The 22,312-nt window shown below is 50.0% G+C and overlaps 1 protein-coding gene across 1 annotated transcript; it reads right to left on the reverse strand.

Moving 5' to 3' along the window:
• Nucleotides 1-3,815: 3,815 nt before the first annotated feature.
• Nucleotides 3,816-10,951, reverse strand: mrpl12 (mitochondrial ribosomal protein L12). Its single transcript, XM_038777652.1, has 5 exons — nucleotides 10,788-10,951; nucleotides 7,890-8,076; nucleotides 7,142-7,216; nucleotides 5,860-5,994; nucleotides 3,816-4,309 (listed from the first exon to the last, which is right to left on the reverse strand). Exons 1-5 carry the CDS (start codon nucleotides 10,835-10,837, stop codon nucleotides 4,193-4,195), a joined length of 564 nt encoding a protein of 187 aa, XP_038633580.1. The 5' UTR covers nucleotides 10,838-10,951; the 3' UTR covers nucleotides 3,816-4,192.
• Nucleotides 10,952-22,312: the final 11,361 nt, after the last annotated feature.

A 22,312-nucleotide genomic window follows, 5' to 3' on the forward strand; every position in this document is an offset into this window, starting at 1 on the left:
GGTTTCAGGAGGACGGGGGGTGGGGAGGTTTCAGGAGGATGGGGAGGTTTCAGGAGGACGGAGGGGACGGCTTCAGGAGGATGGGGGGGGCGGCTTCAGGAGGACGGGGGGGGCGGCTTCAGGAGGACGGGGGCGTGGTTCAGGAGGATGGGGGGGGCGGCTTCAGGAGGACGGGGGGGCGGCTTCAGGAGGACGGGGGGGCGGCTTCAGGAGGACGGGGGCGTGGTTCAGGAGGATGGGGGGGGCGGCTTCAGGAGGACGGGGGCGTGGTTCAGGAGGACGGGGGGCTTCAGGAGGACGGGGGCGTGGTTCAGGAGGATGGGGGGGCGGCTTCAGGAGGACGGGGGCGTGGTTCAGGAGGACGGGGGCGTGGTTCAGGAGGATGGTGGGGGCGGCTTCAGGAGGACGGGGGGGCGGCTTCAGGAGGACGGGGGGGCGGCTTCAGGAGGATGGGGGGGCGGCTTCAGGAGGACGGGGGGGCGGCTTCAGGAGGACGGGGGCGTGGTTCAGGAGGACGGGGGCGTGGTTCAGGAGGACGGGGGCGTGGTTCAGGAGGACGGGGGCGTGGTTCAGGAGGACGGGGGCGTGGTTCAGGAGGACGGGGGCGTGGTTCAGGAGGATGGGGGGGGCGGCTTCAGGAGGACGGGGGCGTGGTTCAGGAGGACGGGGGGCTTCAGGAGGACGGGGGCGTGGTTCAGGAGGATGGGGGGGCGGCTTCAGGAGGACGGGGGCGTGGTTCAGGAGGACGGGGGGCGTGGTTCAGGAGGATGGTGGGGGCGGCTTCAGGAGGACGGGGGGGGCGGCTTCAGGAGGATGGGGGGGCGGCTTCAGGAGGACGGGGGGGGCGGCTTCAGGAGGACGGGGGCGTGGTTCAGGAGGATGGGGGGGCGGCTTCAGGAGGACGGGGGCGTGGTTCAGGAGGATGGGGGGGCGGTTTCAGGAGGACAGGGGGGGCGGCTTCAGGAGGACGGGGCGTGGCTTCAGGACGGGGGGGGAGGCTTCAGGAGGAGGGGGGGCGGCTTCAGGACGGGGGAGGTGACTTCAGTAGGACGGGGTGGGGCAGGCTTCAGGAGGACGGGAGGGGGGGGGCGGTGTGGTGGCTTCAGGGGGGGCGGTGTGGTGGCTTCAGGGGGGGGTGGCGGCTTCAGGAGGATGGGGGGGAGAGGCTTCAGGAGGATGGGGGGAGAGGCTTCAGGAGGATGGGGGGGGGGGGGGGGGCGGCTTCAGGAGGGCAGGGGTCAACAGAATGACCGAGAAGGAAATCCAATACCAAGCATTTTATTTAGTTTTCTCACAGATGTGGGAGTCCCTGGTCATTGTCCATCTCTAAATGCCGTTGAGGTGGTGGTGAGCCTTCGTGAACCATATAAATACTGTGGCTACAAGAGCAGTTCAGAGTCCTGCAGAGACTAACTCACCTCCTGACTCCCCAAAGCCTGTCCACCATCTATAAGTCAGGAGTGTGATGGAATACTCCCCACTTGCCTGGATGAGTGCAGCTCCAACACTCAAGAAGCTCAACACCATCCAGGATAAAGCAGACCTTCTGATTGGCATCCCTTCCTCAAACATTCACTCCCTCCACCACCAATACACACCAGTAACCATGTGTACCATCTACAAGATGCAGTGCAAGAACTCACCAAGGCTAATTAGGCAGCACCTTCCAAACGCTCAACCACTACCATCTAGAAGGACAAGGGCAGCAGATACCTGGGAACACCATCACCTGAAGGTTCCCCTCCAAGTCACTCGCTCTCCTGAGTTGGAAATATATTGCCGTTGCTTCACTGTCGCTGGATCAAATTCTGAAACTCCCTCCCTATCAGCACTGTGGGTGTACCTGCACCAGAGGGGACACCAGCGTTCAAGAAGGCAGCTCCTCACCACCTTCTCAAGGGGCAATAAATGCTGGTCCAGCCAGCGATGCCCACATTCCTTGAATAAATTTTTAGAAAAATCTCTTACTATGCCATGTCAGAGGCAGTTAAGTAAGAGTCAACCACATTGCTGTGGGTCTGGAGTCACATGTAGGCCGACCAGGTAAGGATGGCAGATTTCCTTCCCGGAAGGGCATTTGTGAACCGGCAGGTTTTTCCGATAATCTTGTAGTTTCATCATCGCAAATCCTGAGACTTGCTTGAAATGATATATTTGGGGAAGGAGAGGCACAATACAAACTAAATTAGACAATTGTAAAGAGAGATGCAGGATCAGACCGGTTAGTTGATGGACACAAATATTTGAAGGCGACATGGCAAGTTGAGACGGTTGTGGGAAAAGCATGCAGGATCCCCGGGTTTGTAAACGGAGGTATAAGAGTGCTAAAGCTTTCTAAAACACAGTTCCAGGCCCCGAGAGAGTAGGATATATATCAAGGCCTTGAGATGACGTTGGGGAGATTTACCAGAGACAGAAGATGCTGCCATTGTTCTCTGAACAGCGAAAACATTCAGGGGAGATTTAATACAGGCACTCAAATCATGAAGAGGTTTTGTTGGGTGTAAATAAGGAGAAGCTGTTTGCGTTGGTAAGAGGACACAGAATATGAACTTTCAAGTTGTGCATTCTGAGCTGTCTCTCGCTACTTGAAAGGATGGTGCAAGATTTCAATAACTTTCAGAAGATAAATACATTTTTTAAAAACTTCCAATTAAGGGGCAATTTAGCATGGCCACCTTTGGGTTGTGGGGGTGAGACTCATGCAGACACGGGGAGAATGTGCAAACTCCATACAGTGACCCGGGTCCTCAGCGCTGTGCTAACCACTGCGCCACCCTCAAAAGATAAATACTTGACCGAGCGGAAATCCGCAGAGCCACGGGGAAAGAGCAGACGCGAGAGTACCTGGATAGCTCTCCACCGGCCTGACATCCGGCAATGGGCCGAATGGCCCCTTTCAGTGCTGGAAGATTCAAGGATTTGTCTGGGAGGCAGCAATTCAGCAAGGAATTGACAAACTGAAGTTGCTGTCAAGCAAAACTATCAGCAAGGGGTGTCTGACTGCCAAGGCGGTGGCGAGTTTTCAGCGACTCTGACTTTAAAGGTGGCAAACCCGATCAGCCTCCGCAAGTGAGTGACAAGCGATTCAGTGCAGGAAACACCTCACGCCAGCAGAACCTTTGGCAACACAGTCTGCAGGAACCCAGCAACAACTCAAAAGCCTAACCTACGGACTCACAGATCCTGTGAAGGGAGAGGCCAGGGAATTCAAAGAGGCCAATCAGTGGGTTTGTTTCATAGTCAAATCTCACTTCACAGAGTGTATGGCAGACCAACAAATGACCACAAGCCCTTAGGGACAAATGTTCAATGTCTTTGGTTAAAAGACTTTGGTTAATTTTACCAATAAAAATCTATCTAATTCCTGTCCCCATTACAAACACCGAACATATCAGAGGCCTGGACTGCTCGGTGCACATTACCGAATGTTAAAACATAATCTTCCCAGTGCATACGGCTACTGTTATTAATACCTCGGAATCATCTTTTATTTAAAATGGGCAATCGTCAATGCGATTCAGATGGACTGAACTTTGCGTTGTGAACACACGAAGGGAGAGCTCTGACCATCTCCGCTGCTGAACCTCGTCACTCGTCGTTATTCCCGGGGCCTTAATAACTGGGAAGAAGGTGGTCAGCATTGGGAAAGATGATCTATCGGTTTCACACCGGCACAAGCACCTCCATTGTCCGAAACCTGCTTCTCTAGCCTGATGATGCTGCTCCAGTTCTCCGGATCCATCACTGCATCCCCAGGTGAGTTCGCACTAGGATAAGTGGTCACTGGGTGGCAGGTCAAAAACGTTCATCTCCGCAGTTTTAAAAAGGGTGTTCTCCCCTCATTTAATGTTGGACGACAATGACAGCTGACGCACTCAGAAATTCCGCTGACTGCTGGTGACGGTGGCTGTACAGGCCGAGCATTTACAGTATCTCCATTATTCCTATTTGACAGTCGGCTACACCCGCCAGCACTTCAGAAGTGGTATAAAATCATAATATGCAGACATACATACAAAAAAAAAACATCTTGGTCAAACTACACTCTCCATTGATATTATAAGTCCCATGACACAGTATGACACAGTATGGCAGCTCCAAGACACCAAACTGCACAGTGGGCTGAGGAAGGCCGAAGAATTGGTCTCCACGGTATCCTCCAGCCCAAGGATTGGCTGGAATAAGAAAATTATTCCAGCTGAACTGTTCCTCCTGCTGCTTCAAGGGCCGACTTCAGTTTCTCTGCCTCTTCCTTCGAGACGTTGGTTTTTACCTCTTGCGGAAGGGATTCCACCAGCTTTTTCGCCTATGGAACAAACAAACACAACAACATTAACGCCAAAAAGTCACCCCCCCCCCCCCCCCCCCCCCACGGGAATCCTCCCAGCCCAGTGACACGCGGCTCTGCAGGCCGGGACGCCCAGGCGGCGTTGACGGCTCTCAGGAGGGATTGGCAGTAAGGGGGAGGGAGAGGGTGGAGGGGGAAACAGGGTTATATCGCCTGGCTTCCTGAGGTCTGCAGAGGGTCGGGTGGGAGAAGGCCCCATCGTTCTCACTCCGGGGACAACTGCAAGTGCAGAGGTTATTCGAGGCAGAGCTCCTTGCTGTGTTGCCTCCCACAGTCAAACAGTAAGTGAGAGCTGACCATTTTGGCACACAGATAGAGAATGGCCATTTGATTGAGGCAATCACAGGCACTCGAACACACCTCAATAAACAGAGTGCTTCTTGTTAGAATCTCCCCACACTGGAAACTCTCAACACCATATCTCTTGTAATGCAGTAACTAATGCAATTAAATAGTAGAAAGGGCCAATAATATTGGAGGAGGCGGGAAACCCTCACTGCAATAACAGGCCTGATTTTTGTATTCTCTTCTTTATTGGAATGTGGGGTGGCTGGCAGGGCCTGCCATCTTGCCCATCCCTAGCTGTCCTTGAACCGAGAGGCTTGCTGGGCCATTTCAGAAGGTGATTAGAGTCAACCACATTCCAGCCTGACGTGGAGCCACCTGGAGGCCAGGCCGGGTAAGGACGGCAGATTGCCTTCCCTAAAGGGCATTAATGAACCAGGAGGATTTTTACAGCAATCGGTGGGAGCTTCACGATCACCATTAACGAGGCCAGCTTTTGAAAAAAAAAATACATTTAGAGTACCCAATTATTATTTTTTTCCCAATTGAGGGGGAATTTAGCGTGGCCAATCCACCTAACCTGCACATCTTCGGGTATGGGGGGGGGGGGGGGGGGGGGGACCCACGCAGCTACGGGGAGAATGTGCAAAGTCCACACGGACAGTGACCCAGAGCCGGGATTCAAACCCGGGTCCTCTGCGCCGCAGTCCCAGTGCTAACCATTGCGCCACATGCCGTCCTAACAAGGCCAGCTTTATGTTCCAGTTTTGAATCCCACCAGCTGCCGTGGTGGGGTTTGAACCCGCGCCCCCAGAGCTTTAGCCTGGGTCTCTGGACTATCAGTGACATTACCACTGGCACCTGATGGCTGGGCAGCAGAAACAAAATGCTATACTCTAACAAACGGGAGCAGGGACAGGTCCCCAGCCCAATGCGACTCACAAACCGTTCGTTAGGATCACCCCCCCCCCCCCCACCTCAAATCCCCCTCCCCTCCCGACGCCCTTACTCCTCAACTCCACACGTGATCGCAGCAGTGCGATCGACCCCACTCACCCTCTTGTGCCACAATCAGCACAAGATCATCGCAGGCTGAGGCGAAGCCTCCCTCCCTAACTCCCCAAGTCGAGAAGCGGAGAAACGATCAAAAAACAGACAGAAGCAGATCGAAAAGTCAACTTTAAATTCAGTGATGAAAATCAGATGGACAACAGTAGCCTCACCTGCACAAGGTTGATGCCAGAAATGCAGTTCTTCACTTCTTTAATGAGTTTCACTTTCTCTGCCGCCTTGAATTCCGTCAGTTTCACGGTGAAATGCGTTTTCTCCTTCTTTACTGGGGCCGCCTCATCTTCTGCCTGCCCGGGAAACAGGAGCAGAGAAAAGAACAGGGAAATCAGACGGGAGCAGGACAGGTAACAATGCTCAACCAAAAACAAAATACGGCAAATCTGAAATAGACACAGAAAACACTGCAACATCGCAGCAGCTTCTGTGGAGACAGTAACAGAATTAACGTTTCAAATCCAACAGGATTCTTCTTCAGAACCTCAAATGCAATCCTGAAATACTCAAGTGTACTGGCACAGTGGTTAGCACTGCTGCTCACAGCTCCAGGGTCCCAGGTTAGATTCCCCGCTGGGTCACTGTCTGTGCGGAGTCTGCACGTTCTCCCCGTGTGGGCGTGGGTTTCCTCCGGATGCTCCGGTTTCCTCCCACAGTCCAAAGACGCACAGGTTAGGTGGACTGGCCGTGCTAAATTGTCCCTTAATGTCCAATGGCTAGGTGGGGTTACAGGGATAGGGTGGGGGAGTGGGCCTCGGTTGGGGCTCTTTTGGAGGGTCGATGCAGGCTCGATGGGCCGAATGGCCTCCTTCTGCACTGTAGGGATTCTACGTCCACACAAGCTTTAAACTCAGGGATTCATATCATCTCGAAATTGGGAAAACTGCTACCTCAGAAACAAAACAATTGCCCAATTCACAAAAGATACACGGTTTGATTTTATAACAAATACCACAGGGTAAACCTGCTGGGCAGCTGTTGAATACAATGTTAGTTAATGGGGAAATTATACAGGGAGGTGGTGGTATAGTGGTATTGTCATTAGACCCAGGGCTATGCTCTGGGGACCCACGTTCAAATCCCACCACAGCCGCTGGTGAAACCTTTTTTCTTTTTTTTAAATTTAGAGTACCCAATTATTTTTTCCAATTAAGGGGCAATTTAGAGTGGCCAATCTACCTATCCTGCACATCTTTGGGTTGTGGGGGTGAAACCCACGCAAACACAGGAAGGATGTGCAGACTCCACGCAGACAGTGACCCAAGCCGGGAATCGAACCTGGGACCCTGGAGCTGTGAAGCAACTGTGCTATCCACAATGCTACCGTGCTGCCCGGAGTAAGTTAAAACACAGGCAGCAGAGTTTTGGACAAGCTTGGGTTTACGGAGAGTAGAAGCTGGTCAGAGCAGCAATGAGGGGTTTACCTCGAGTGTTAGTTACCTGGAGAATCGGCTGAGCAGCTGCCATTGCTCCAGCCATCGGCATCATTCCAATATCCTGAATTTTCAGCGTTTTCTGTGAAGACAAAGAGTATTAACTGGTATCGTGATATACAATAAAGGCCACACAGCCGATTCCACATTCTGCTCACTTGCCATCTCCATTCACCACCTTGCTCTCGTTCTCACATTTCAGGCCTCGGCTTGCTTTTAAACACCGTCCGACCAGGAGCTCCATTCATCCAGAAGGCCTCAGTTTAACACCTCGTTCGAAAGGTGGCATCTCCAACAATGCAGCAACTCCCATCGCGCTTCACTGGACACTCAGCCGCTATCACTTGCTTAAAGTCTCTTGGAGCAAAACAAACACACCACCTTCTGACTCAAGAAACTGAGTTATGGCACCGAGACATTGTCCTCACCAGGGTTGGGACTGGTGGTGGGGCTGCTGCCCTCACTGATCTACATCATGTTTTATAGAAATTTAGAGCACCCAATTCTTTTTTTCCCCCAATTAAGGGGCAATTTAACGTGGCCAATCCACCTACCCTGCACATCTTTGGGTTGTGGGGGTGAGACCCACACAGACACGGGGAGAATGTGCAAACTCCACACGGACAGTGACCCGTGAGGCAGCAGACGTAATCACATCTGAATTTGTACCCTCCTGTTGTGTTCAGAGAGTTATGTCAACCTGCTAGGAGGCTCTAACGGATCCCTCAGCAAATGGAGGCCATTCTCTGACGTACCTTAAGCAGTTCATTTAAGTCGGCGATTTCGAGAAGTGTTAGGCTCGCTATTTCCTGCACCAGTTGTTTTATCTTTGGGGAGTAATCCTTGGGGGCAGTGTCGAGGGGCGGTGTTACCAGGGCGTCGCAGCGATTGCAGGCGCTGGCCCTCAAGGCCCGCCGGGCACAGAACGTTTGTAACTCTCGCCTGCAAAAAGATTGAATAGAAACGGAAAGCTCACCAGGAGACACTAGCAGACAGGATACTTAAAACGTTATGCGATTCCTCTGGCACTGGTCATTCCCAATAGGGGCACCACTTCTGAAGAGTCATCAGCTCCGATGGTGTGTAATAATGGTGAGGCTTTCAGCGTTTGCTGCTATTGCAAAGTAAATCAGACAGCAATTTGCAGCATCAGATAAAACGCAATTAAAACCTAGAAATCCAGCAGTTGCAGTCAAGAGCTACCTGCTCCACCAACATAGCTGGCACTGAAATTATTGCAATGGTCGAGTATTTGTGAGTACCTGTTGTTTGTACGTATGATTTTTTTGGATTTTTTACGTATTTGTGAGTACGATTATTTAGTGACTAGTTCAACACCCAAACTGACTGAAAGAGTAACGGCTGGTACAATTAAGAGGAAATGAGATGCTAATAATTTATTTATGTGATAATTATGTGATAATCTCTTTGTTCAGAAAATTGACTTTACAAGTGTGGAACTGCATTCTCTCAAAAGATGACTTTTCAGAGACATGAAAAGTAAAACTATTAATTTATTTTTTCCTTTTCTTCCTCATCTCTCTTCCTTAATCCCACCTTAATTTTGTTTCCTGCACATGAATTTAATGTAATTTTGATTTCCTCTGCCTTTACTTCCCAGTTTGGGGTCTGCACATCTCATCCTAAGAGGCAACTGAACTCAAGGGCTCCAATAGAGGGGGGTTTAAAATCAGAATGTTCAAGAGATGGAGGGACTACAGATCAGGGCCGGAAGATTGCAGAGATAGGGAGTGCAAGGTCACAAGGGGTGGGGGGGGATTTGAAAACAAGGATGAGAATTTTAAAGTCGAGAACATGCTTAACCAATGCAGGTCAGTGAGCACAGGGATGATGGGGCAGGTGTGACGGGGTAGCTTCTCCAGTCATAGCATCATACAGCACAAAAAGAGGGCCATCAGCCCTCCATGTCTGCACCGGCGATCAACCACCGATCTATTCTCATCCCATTTGCCAGCACTTTGTCCAGAGCCTTATTTGCTGTGGCATTTCAGTGTTCATCTAAATGCTTCTATCCTGCACCGAGACAGGCACTCGCCCGAGCAGCGGGACAGGCACCCCCCCCCCCCCTCCCCCCACGTACCGGGCACCTCCCGGGCACCGAGATCACCATTCCCATGAACCGCGCTGGAATAGATCAAGCCCGGATGGTGATACCCCTCTGTTGCTGGGACTCAGCCACTGTCCTCACCCCAGGCGACTGGAGCGCACGGGCACAGCACCCTGCCCAAGAGGCAAGAAAGCTGCACAGAAAGCAGATCAAAAAGACAGGCACCCACCGGGCACCAGGACAGGCACCACCCCCAGGTACCGGGCAGCACCCTCCAGGGCATCACCCTCCTTGGCAGCACCCAGTGGGGCAGCACCACCGGGGCAGCACCCACTGGGATAGCACCCACCGGGGCAGCACCCAGCGGGACAGGCACCCAGCGGGACAGGCACCCAGCGGGACAGGCAACCAGCGGGACAGGCAACCAGCGGGACAGGCAACCAGCGGGACAGGCAACCAGCGGGACAGGCAACCAGCGGGACAGGCACCCAGCGGGACAGGCACCCAGCGGGACAGGCACCCAGCGGGACAGGCACCCAGCGGGACAGGCACCCAGCGGGACAGGCACCCACCGGGACAGGCACCCACCGGGACAGGCACCCACCGGGACAGGCACCCACCGGGACAGCACCCACCGGGGCAGCACCCAGCGGGACAGGCAACCAGCGGGACAGGCAACCAGCGGGACAGGCAACCAGCGGGGCAGCACCCAGCAGGACAGGCACCCACCAGGACAGCACCCAGCGGGGCAGGCACCCAGCGGGGCAGCAACCAGCGCGACTGCACCCACCAGGACAGCACTCAGCGGGGCAGCACCCAGCGGGACAGCACCCAGCGGGACAGGCACCCAGCGGGACAGGCACCCAGCGGGTCAGGCACCCAGCGGGGCAGGCACCCAGCGGGGCAGGCACCCAGCGGGACAGGCACCCAGCGGGACAGGCACCCAGCGGGACAGGCACCCAGCGGGACAGGCACCCAGCGGGACAGGCACCCAGCAGGGCAGCAACCAGCGCGACTGCACCCACCAGGACAGCACCCAGCGGGACAGGCACCCACCACGGCAGCACCCAGCGGGACAGGCACCCACCACGGCAGCACCCAGCGGGGCAGCCACCCAGCGGGGCAGCACCCAGCGGGACAGGCACCCAGCGGGGCAGGCACCCAGCGGGGCAGGCACCCAGCACCCACCGGGACAGCACCCACCAGGACAGGCACCCACCACGGCAGCACCCAGCAGGGCAGCACCCAGCGGGACAGGCACCCAGCGGGGCAGCACCCAGCAGGGCAGCACCCACCGGGACTGCACCCACCAGGACAGGCACCCGGCAGGGCAGCACTCAGCACCCACTAAGGCAGCACCCACCAGGGCAGCACCCAGCTCCAACCAGGACAGCACCCACCGGGCAGCACCCAGCTCGGAGCCTGGGGGGGGGGGGGGGGGGGAGGATACCCGGATCACAAGCCGGGAATTGGAGCCGAGGCGGAGGCTGGGCAGCTTCCCCGGGGGAGGGGGGTCCACAGCCGGTCCCCGGGCCCCTGACTCGGCCAACCTCTATCAGCAGGAGGCCCGGTCGCGAACAGCTACCTGAGCAGGCCCCGGGCGGGCCCGACCCCTCTCCCCAACGCCGCCAGCATCTCCCCGGCCAACAGCACCCGGCTCCCGGCACATGGAGCAATGGCAGCGGCAAGGGGAGGGGTGACCTCCAGGCACTGACCTACCCAGCAGCCACCGCGCTGCCAGCATACAATTAAACTTTCTTGACAGCACTGGGCAATCAGAGACACCCAACAGCCACCGCGCTGCCAGCATACAATTAAACTTTATTGACAGTACTGGGCAATCAGAGACACCCAGCAGCCACCGCGCTGCCAGCATACAATTAAACTTTATTGACAAGGATCAAGGAGTTTAGAACAGGCCCTTCAGCCCATCAGTGCCAGTCAGAAATAACACCCTAACCATTCTAATCCCATTTCCCACTTGGGCCATAGCTGTGTACACCCTGGCATCGCAGGCGCATATCTAAATACTTATTAAATTAAATGAAAATCGCTTGTCACAAGTAGGCTTCAATGAAGTTACTGTGAAAAGCACCTAGTCGCCACATTTCGGCACCTGTTCGGGGAGGCTGGTACGGGAATTGAACCTGCGCTGATGGCCTTGTTCTGCATTACAAACCAGCTGTCTAGCCCACTGTGCTAAACCAGCCCCTGGTTTATGAGGATTATGACGGTTTATGAATGTAACGAGGGTCTCTGCCGCCACCACCCTTTCAGGCAGAGTTCCAGACTTCCACCACCCTTTGGGTGAAGGTTTTCTCCAAATGCCCCCTAGACCTCGAGCCCCTTCCCTGCCCTTGATTCACACATCCCTCTTGGCCATTAATCCATACATCCCTCCTGGCCATTGATCCATACATCCCACCTGGCCCTTGATCCATACATCCCTCCTGGCCATTGATCCATACATCCCTCCTGGCCATTGATCCATACATCCCTCCTGGCCATTGATCCATACATCCCTCCTGGCCATTGATCCATACATCCCACCTGGCCCTTGATCCATACATCCCTCCTGGCCATTGATCCATACATCCCTCCTGGCCATTGATCCATACATCCCACCTGGCCCTTGATCCATACATCCCTCCTGGCCATTGATCCATACATCCCTCCTGGCCATTGATCCATACATCCCTCCTGGCCATTGATCCATACATCCCACCTGGCCATTGATCCATACATCCTACCTGGCCATTGATCCATACATCCCACCTGGTCATTGATCCATACATCTCTCCTGGCCATTGATCCATACATCCCTCCTGGCCATTGATCCATACATCCCTCCTGGCCATTGATCCATACATCCCACCTGGCCATTGATCCTTACATTTAACCTGTAATGTGGATTCTAGATTGGCACACAATACCCTAGCTGTGGCCTAACCAATGTTTTATACAGTTCCAGCATAACCTGCCTGCTCTGAAACTCTATACATCAGCCAATAAAGCCAAGCATACCCTATACCTTCTTAACCACTGTATCTACCTGCCCAGCTATCTAAAGGGATAGTGTACATGCACACCAAGGTGTCTCTGATTCTCGGTGCTTCCCAGGGTCCTGCTGTTCATCATGTAGTCCCTTGCCCTGTTTGTCCTGCCCAAGTGCATCACCTCATACTCAACCAGATTGAATTCCATTTGCCATTGATCAGCCTCTCTGACCAGCCTGTCTATAATCTCCTGTAATCGAAGGCTATCCTCCTGACTATTTACCATCCCACCAACTTCTGTATAATCCGTGAACTTACTAATCAACCCTCCTCCATTCATATCTAAATCATTTACATAAACCACAAAGAACAAGGGCCCCAACACTAATCCCAGCGGGACCTCACTGGACACAGACGTCCAGTCAGAAAAACACCCCTCGACCATCACCCTCTGCTTCCTGCCACTCAGCCAATTCTGGAGCCAATTTGCCAAATTTCTTTGGATGCCACGGGCTCTTACCTTCGCTATCAGTCTCACATGTGGAACCTTATCAGAAGCCTTGCTGAAGTCCAAGTCGACTACGTCAAATTAATTCTCATCTACACACCTGGTCACCTCTTCGAAAAATTCAATCAAGTTGGTCGGATATGGCCTTCCCTTAACAAAACAATGCTGGGACAGCACGGTGGCACAGTGGTTAGCACGGTTACCTCACGGCACCAAGGTTCCAGGTTCGATCCCGCCTCTGGGTCACTGCCCGTGTGGAGTTTCCACGTTCAGCCTGTGTCTGCGTGGCCCCCACAAAATGTGGATAGGTGGATTGGCCACGCTAAATTGCCCCTTAACTGGAAAAGATGAATTGGATATTCTAAATTTTAAAAAAAAACAATGCTGACTGTTCATGATTAATCCCGGGTTTCATTTCATTTCATTTCATTTCCAAATGCAGATCAATTCTGTTCCTCAGAATTGCTTCCAATAGTTTCTCCACCACTGAGGTTAGACTGACTGGCCTGTATTTTCCTGGTCTATCCCTTCCTCCCTTCTTGAATAATGGCCCCACATTGGCTATCCTCCAGTCCTCCGGCACCTCTCCTGTGGCCAGAGAGAAATTGAAAATTAGTTCCAGCACCCCTGCTACTTCCTCCCTTGCTTCACTCAACAGCTTGGGATACATTTCATCTGACCCTGGAAAGTTGTCTACTTTTAAGCCTGCCAGACCACTCAGAACCACCTCTCTGTCTCTCTTTAATTTTAACACAGTCCTTCTCCCTAATTTCAATACCCACACCGGCCCTTTCTCTAATGAACAGTGAGACAAAGAATTCATTTGGAACCCGACCTACATCCTCCGGCTGGACACACAAATTACCACCGTGGTCCTTAATGGGCCCTCCTCTTTCCCTAGTTATCCTTTTACTCTTAATGTACTTGTAAAACAACTTAGGCTTTCCTTTATTTCACCTGCCAGTATCCTCCAATGTTCCTTTTTGCTCTCCTAATTTCCTTTATAAGTTCTCTCTTGCACATTCTCTCTGCCTCTCCGGTGTCTGCCGTAAACCTCCCTTTTCTCCTTATCCAATGCTGTCTATCCCTCGATATCCAGGGTTCACTGGTTTTCTTGGGCCCACCCTTTCTTTCTTGAATGAAACATGTCGCCCCTCTGTTCTCCCTAACTTCCTTCTTGAATGCGTCCCACTGCTCTGTCACAGATTTGCTTGAACGTTCCTTCTCCCAGTTCACTCTGGCCAATTCATATCTGATCTTAGAAACAGAACATAGAGAATAGGAGTAGAAGGAGGCCATTCGGCCCTTCGAGCCTGCTCTGCCATTCATCACGATCATGGCTGGTCATCCAACTCAATAGCCTAATCCCGCTTTCCCCTCCATATCCTTTGATTCCCTTCGCCCCAAGCGCGATATCAAACTGCTTCTTCCCCCAGAAGCGGACCATCGCCCGCGGAGGAATAAGCCCAAATCTGAGGAGCCGCCACGGGCGATCATTGTCCAACTCCGCAGGTACTTAAACAAAGAAATGATCCTGAGGAGGGTTGAAGGAAATAGGAGAGTGCAGCTGGTAAGGCCACACCGTTAGAATTTACTAAGATTTGGGAGCAGAACTGGCAAAAAGGAGGGCGGGGTTTAATAAGGTCAAGTCTGCTCATTTTAGGAGCAAGGTGAGGTTACGGAAGGTGAGGTCGCCTGGCTCGCAGTGGGTCACACACGGGGGTAGGGGCCATTACATCGACACGTCGGGGGAGGAGACGAACAACATGGACATGGGGACATTTGAATGGGGGACAGGGGTGGGATATGGCTGTTCAGGGGCATGAGACCCCCGACCAGACTGGTCACATAGAACGCGAGGGGATTGAACGGGCCGGTTAAAAGATCTCGGCTGTTCACCCATTTACCGGATGTGGTTACCTTTAGGGGTCAAACGAGGTTGTGGTTAGACTGGGTGGGACAAGTGTTCCATTCTGGATTCGACACCAAGATAAGGGGAACTGCGGTCCATATTAATAAGAGGGTGGGTGGCCTTTTCAGTGGGGAACATAGTGGGAGATCCGGGGGAGTAGGGGGCGAGATACGTGATGGTGGGTGGAAGGTTGGAAGGATTATGATTTAGTGAATGTGTACGCTCCCTAACTGGGAAGATACAGACTTTATTAAGAGTCCCGGGCAGTCCCGGATTTTTTTCTCATCAGTTGACTATGGGAGGGGATTTCAATTGGGTGCTTGACCCCAGATTGGACCGGTCGTGCCTCAAATCCATGAAGATATCAGGGTGGCGAAGGAGTTGCTTGGATTCATGGAACAGATCCGGGGGGGGGGGGGGGGGGGGGGGGGGGGGATCCATGGAGCTTTAGGCAACCTAGAGGAAAGGAGTTCTCCTTTTTCTTACATGTGCACCGGTTTTACTCCCGCATTCACTTTTTTATATAGTGGGTAAGGATTACTCCCTGGGGTGGTAGGTTCGCAATACTCAGCAACTGTTATATCTGACCATGCTCCGCACTATGTGGATGTGTTTGGAGAGGGGTTGTGCCCAGCGGCCATTGTTGGCGGATACGGGTGTGTGTCAGAGGACTGTCACAGCTAGAGAAACTGACATGGACGATGTTTCACTTTCCACTTTCTGGGAGATCGTAAAAGCGGTGATTAGTGGGGAACTGATCCCGATTAAGGCACAGAGAGAGAGAAGGTGGGAAGGATAGAGAGAAGGTGGGAAGGATGGAGAGAAGGTGGCAAGGATGGAGAGAAGGTGGCAAGGATGGAGAGAAGGTGGCAAGGATGGAGAGAAGATGGCAAGGATGGAGAGAAGGTGGGAAGGATGGAGAGAAGGTAGGAAGGATGGAGAGGAGGTGGTAAGGATGGAGAGATGGTAGGAAGGATGGAGAGGAGGTGGCAAGGATGGAGAGATGGTAGGAAGGATGGAGAGAAGGTGGGAAGGATGGAGAGACAGAGGTTGGAAATGGTTAGTCTCCCAGAGGAGAATTTGTTGAAGGAGAGGAGGAAGCTCCAAATGGAGTTTGAATTGGTATTGATGGGGAAAGCGGTTGTGTACGAGGGGTGTTCTATGAACATGGGGAGAAAGCCAGGAGGTAACTGGCACACCAGTTGAGGTGGCAGGCAGCCTTGAGAGATACAGCGCAAATAAAGGGTCCGCGGGGTTGGGGGGGGGGGGGGGGGGGGGGGGGGTGTAATGGAGTGGTTTCTGTTCCAGGAAAGGTCAATGGGGTGTTTTACAGATCGGAGACCCCAGTGGGGATTTGGACATGAAACAGTTCTTGGTAGGTTTAGATATCCTGGTGGTGGAGGAGGAGAAAGTGCAGTTGCTGGAGGCTCCGCTTGGGCTGGAGGAAATTACAAAGTGCCCTTGGTTCATGCAGCCTGGGAAGGCTCTGGGCCCGGACAGATTCCCAGTGGAATTTTATAAGAAATTTGCAACGGAGCTGGAGCCTGATCTGAATGGAGATGTTTAATGATTCGCTATCTCGGGGAGTTGCCGATGCCATTGGCACAGGCTTCCATTTTTCTAATCCTGAAAAAGGCTCAGGATCCAGAAGAGTATGGGTCTTATTGGCCCATATCTCTATTGAACGCCGGTGCGGAGTTGTTGGCCAAGGTGCTGGCAACTCACTTGGAGGGATGTCTGCCAAGAGAAGTAGCTGAGGGTCAGACAGGGTTTATGAAGGGCCAACAATTAAGATTATTGAACGTGGTGATGTTGCTGCCATCGGGCTCGGGGCAGAGGTAATAATCTCCATGGATGAGGAGAAGGTGTTCGACTGGGTAGAACGGGAGCATCTTCAATACTGGGTTGGTTCGGGTTTGGACCCAGGTTTATTTCTTGGATCAGACTGCTGTAAAATGCCCCCATTGCGAGTGTTCTTACCAATGCATTAAGCTCAGGGTACTTTCGATTGTCTAGGGAAACAAAGCAGGAGCACCCACTTTCCCCCGTTACTTTTAGCATTGGCGATTGAACTGCTGGCTACCATACTAAGCACAATAATGGAGTGGAAGGGTGTAGAGAGGGAAGGTATGGAGCACCAGTATCCCTGTATGCAGACAACTTGCTGTTGTACGTAACAGTGTGGGAAGGATTAAAGAGGTGTTGGGCAAGTTTGGCTCCTTTTTGGGGTTATAGACTTAATGTGGGGAAGAGTGACATGTTTCCAGTGAGCCCTAAGGAACAGGGAGGGTAGATTTGCGGGGTTGTAGGAACTGATGGATAGACTTCAGCTCCCGGGAGAGGCGGGGGAGGGGTATGGGTACAGGTACTTACAGGTTAGGAAGGAGCTGACTAGGTTTCCTTGGTTGCCACCCCTTTCATTGATGGACAAGGTAGTGTCTGAGGATGAGAAAGGGGAGGGGAAGAGTTTGGATATATCTATGGGCAATTGATGGAGAGGGAGGGGACGTCGCTGGAGGAGATAAAGAGGAAGTGGGGAGGGGGTGTGGAGTGAAGCCTTAGGTAGGATAAACTCCATCTCCTCGTGTGTGAGACTGACCTTGATTCAGTTTAAAATAATGCACAGAACACACATGACCCAAAACAGGTGTGAATGTTTTTTTTTCTGGAGGTGGAGGATAGATGCGAGCAGTGTTCAAAGGGGCCAGCAAACATGTTCTGGTCCTGTCCGAAACTGGGGCGGTTCTGGGAGCCGTTTTTTGAGATAATGTCAGAGAATTTAGGGGTAAGGGTGGCGCCGGGCCCGTGGGTGGCGATATTTGGGGTATCAGATGAGCCGGGAGTGCAGAGAGGCTGATGTGTTGGCCTTTGCCTCCCTGATAGCTCAGAGGACGATTTTACGAGGGTGGGACTTGTTGTAATTTCTGCCATTAGAGGGTTGGAGGGGAATTCTATTCGAGGTGGAGGCTGCTTATCTCCTTCAAGAATTGGGTGTTGTCAGCAAATGGAGGGGGGGGGTTGCAAAAATTAAAACTGGGCACACAGAAATGAAATGAAAATTGCTTACTGTCACGAGTAGGCTTCAATTAAGTTACTGTGAAAAGCCCCTAGTCGCCACATTCCGGCACCTGTCCGGGCAGGCTGGTACGGGAATCGAACCGTGCTGCTGGCCTACTTGGTCTGCTTTAAAAGCCAGCGATTTAGCCTTGTGAGCTAAACCAGCCACAGGATGGGATGATGAGAGTTTGTTAGAGTTTAATGAGTGTTATGTATATTGTAAAATATCCTGAATAAAAATATTTTTTAAAGTTTTGATGTGGGCTGTATCTCTGAAATTTCCAAATCCAGGATACATTATATAAAAGCTAGTTTTTTTCTGTAAAATTTGCTTTTAAACGTTGTTATGGGCCAGGGATTAGAGAACCCCAAAGTGTATTGTGGAGTTCACCTGATCCACAACTTTTAATAGATTGTGTTATGGGGAGCACACGGCCCACTCTACAGGTGTGGTACAACAGAAAAGGAAAAGTATTTTAAAACAAAACAATGTTTATTCTATGAATTCAAGTTAACCTTTTTAAAAACATACAGTGAACATCTTAGCAACCATTAATTCAAATACAATCCCCAAAGAATACAACACTAAGTAATCCTTAATAACTTCCCAAACAACATCCAGAAGACAAAAGAAACAACTTTTAACAGAAGCACATCAGGTTTACATTCACCACTGAAAACATTTATAATTCTGAATTCACCAAATGATCTTTTCATGACAGAGAGAACAGCAGTACACCTGCTTTGCCTGGCTTCAGCTCCAACACTGAAAACGAAACCAAAAAAACATACACACCAAGCTTTTCTCAAAGTAAAACTAAAAAGGGGAGTTAGAGCTCAGATCCACCCACACTCTGACATCACTTCAGTAACATGAGCATTCAAACATTACTTAGTGACATTCTCATGACACCTCCCCCCAAAAAAAAAAATAAACCATCAACTTCAAGATGGTTTCATTTTTCACCTTCTCACTATCCTTTAAGAAATGCACACAGTAAATATACTTTTTTGTTTCAAAAAACAACACACACAAACAAGTATAATAATATAGTCCATTTTTTTGTTGTTGTTCTTCCTCAAACTGAACCTGCTTCCGTTCATCACATTCGCGACAAAGCATTGGTTGTCACGTTTTCTCGTCCTGCCACACGTACTATTTTTAAATGAAATGGCTGTAACAATAAACTCCAGCGAAACAGCCTTGCATTGTTATTCCGGAATCGCTCCAAAAACGTCAACGGATTCTGATCAGTATATATAACGGTGTCAGACGGATTGCTGGTCACATAAATGTGAAAATGTTGCAAAGCCAGCACCAAACTCAAAGTCTCCTTCTCAATCGTGGAATACTTTTTCCGGTGAGAATTCAATTTCTTTGAAAAATAACCAATAGGCCGCTCTTGCCCTTCGTCATCGTCTTGTAGAAGCACCACACCTACACCCACATCAACTGCCGCTTTGAATGGTTTGGTATAATTTGGGATGGCTAACACAGGAGCAGTGGTTAACACTGCCTTCAGGCCGTCAAATCCCTGTTGATACTCTGCTTTCCACTGGAATTTGTTACGCTTCTTGAGCAAGTCAGTCAGTGGAGCGACCACACTGCTAAAATTGGGTACAAATTTCCAGTAAAATCCACTCATACCAAGAAATCGCATTATTTCCCATCGTGTCGAGGGTATCGGAAACTCCCCAATAACCTTTGTTTTCACATCCCGTTGGACCATTCGACCCTGTCCAATTGTACGGCCAAGGAAAGTGACTTGGGCCATTCCAAATTCACTTTTGGCTAGGTTTATCACCAAACCCACCTCCTGAAGTCGATCAAATAACTCCATAACTTTAAATGTTCTTTCCATGTCTGGCTGAAAATTACCAGATCGTTGATATATACCGCACAATTGGGTAATCCTGAAACAACTTTGTTAGTTAACCGTTGAAATGTGGCTGGGGCGTTTTTCATGCCAAGTGGCATAACTTTGAATTGGTATATATGATCTGGAGTCACAAAAGCTGAAATTGCCTTCTTTCAGATAAAGGTACCTGCCAGTAACGTTTAAGTAAATCCAGTTTGGAAATAAAAGCTGATTGTCTCACTTTCTCAATGCAATCCTCCAAACCTGGGATAGGATAAGAGTCCGTTCTTGTAACTGCATTACCTTTCTATAGTCCACACACAACCATTGGGTACCGTCTGGTTTAGGTACCATCACGATGGGCGAGCTCCATTGGCTGCAACCCACTTCAATCATGCCATTTTTAAGCATACTCTCAATCTCTTTGTTAACCTGTGCCAATTTTAAAGGGTTAAGTCTGTGTGGATGTTGTTTGATTGGTACAGGATTTCCTACATCTACATCATGTATAGCCATTTTAGTACTTCCCAATTTATCTCTGCAAACTTGCCCATGTGATATCAATAACTCTTTCAGGTCAGTCCTTTTTTCCTCTGGAAGGTAACTCAACAATTTATCCCAATTTTTAAGAACATCCTAATTTTCCAATTTAATTTGAGGTATATCAAATTCACAGTCATCTGGATTTGGTTCGTCACTTTGAGTTAGAATCATTAAAACGTCCTCCTTTTTCTCTCCTTCCCTTTCAAAATACCTTTTAAGCATATTCACATGACACACTCGTTGAATCTTCCTTATATCTGGTGTTTTTACCACATAATTCACCTCACTTGATTTCCTTTCAATCTGATAAGGTTCACAAAACCTTGTTTTTAAAGGTTCACCTACCACTGGTAACAATACTAAAACTTTATCTCCACAGGCAAAACTACGAACTTTGGATTTCTTGTCCACTACCCATTTCATCACATGTTGTGCAACTTTTAAATGCTGTCTAGCCAATTCACCTGCTCTATTTAACCGTTCCCTAAAATTTGACACGTAATCCAATAATGCAAGTTCCAATTTCTCACTCACCAATTTTTCCTTAATCAATTCAAGTGTGGGCAGCACGGTGGCACAGTGGTTAGCATTGCTGCCTACGGCGCTGAGGACCCGGGTTCGAATCCCGGCCCTGGGTCACTGTCCGTGTGGAGTTTGCACATTCTCCCCGTGTCTGCGTGGGTTTCGCCCCCACAACCCAAAGATGTGCAGGTTAGGTGAATTGGCCACGCTAAATTGCCCCTTAATTGGAAAAAAATAATTGGATACTCTAAATTTAATAAAAAAAAAAAAATCAATTCAAGTGGTCCTCTTACCTCATGACCAAAAATTAGTTCAAAAGGACTTAATTTGGTTGACTCATTAGGTGCATCCCTAATTGCAAACAGTACGAATTTATCCCAATCCTCTGGATAATCTTGACAATAAGCCCTCAACATTGTCTTTAATGTCTGATGCCATCTTTCTAACGCTCCCTGCGATTCTGGATGGTACGCAGTTGATTTAAATTGTTTTATTCCTAAGTTATCCAGAACGTCTTTGAATAATCTTTTTTTAAAAATATTTTTTATTGGATTTTTGCAGAGTATATTTCGCCGTTATGTACACAGGATATGATATATCTGCATACATGTAGGTAGGTTCTTTGAATAATCTTGAGGTAAAATTTAATCCTTGATCCGATTGTATTTCTGTTGGTAGCCCATATCTAGTAAAGAATTTAAGTAACTCCTCTACAATCTTTTTAGCTGTAATATTACGTACTGGAATGGCCTCTGGAAACCTAGTAGACACATCCATTATAGTCAAAATATATTGATTCCCACTTTTTGTTTTAGGGAGCGGTCCTACGCAATCAATTAGGACCCTTGTAAAAGGTTCCTCAAATGCTGGAATGGGTATTAAGGGCGCTGGTTTTATCGCCGCTTGAGGTTTCCCCATCACTTGACATGTGTGGCATGATTGACAAAATTTAACTACATCTTTATGTAGTCCAGGCCAATAAAAACGATTTTGTATTTTAGCTTGAGTTTTCCTTATTCCCAAATGACCTCCCACTGGTACCTCATGTGCAACTCGCAACACCTCTTTTCTATACCCCACCGGCAATACTACTTGATGAACTTCTGCCCACTTTTCATCCACCTGCATATATGGTCTCCATTTTCTCATCAAGATATCACTTTTACAGTAATAACACTCTGGTATACACTCCAATTCCTCTTCCGTATATGCTTTCTGATACATCAGTTTTATTTCTATATCTTTCTGTTGGAACTCCGCCAATTTTCCTGAACTGAAAATATCCGCCTCATCCTCCACCGTCTGATCAAAAATCATTTCTGATAATTTTGCACTTCAACTTCATCTTCACTCTTTGATTTCTCCTCGTCTTAGCCTCTGACTTTGCGACCGTGTTACTGCACAATCTGGAAAAATCCCAGGATATTCATCCATCAACTCTTCAGTTGTCTGATTTTCCACTGGCATATCAACCACAGTGACATCACTCCCACCTACGATCCAGCTATATCATTACCCAAGATAAACTGTATTCCTGGACAAGATAGTTTCTCTATTATTCCTACCACTTCACTTTCCAATCTTACGTTGTATAATGGAACACTACTCCTCTCACCCTGAATTCCACATATTACCACCTTTTTTGGCAATGTTCTTCCCAAACTACATAACTCATCTCTTACCATTAAAGATTGACTAGCTCTCGTGTCCCTC

Source organism: Scyliorhinus canicula, chromosome 18 (assembly GCF_902713615.1).
Source record: "Scyliorhinus canicula chromosome 18, sScyCan1.1, whole genome shotgun sequence".
Lineage (NCBI taxonomy): Eukaryota > Metazoa > Chordata > Chondrichthyes > Carcharhiniformes > Scyliorhinidae > Scyliorhinus > Scyliorhinus canicula.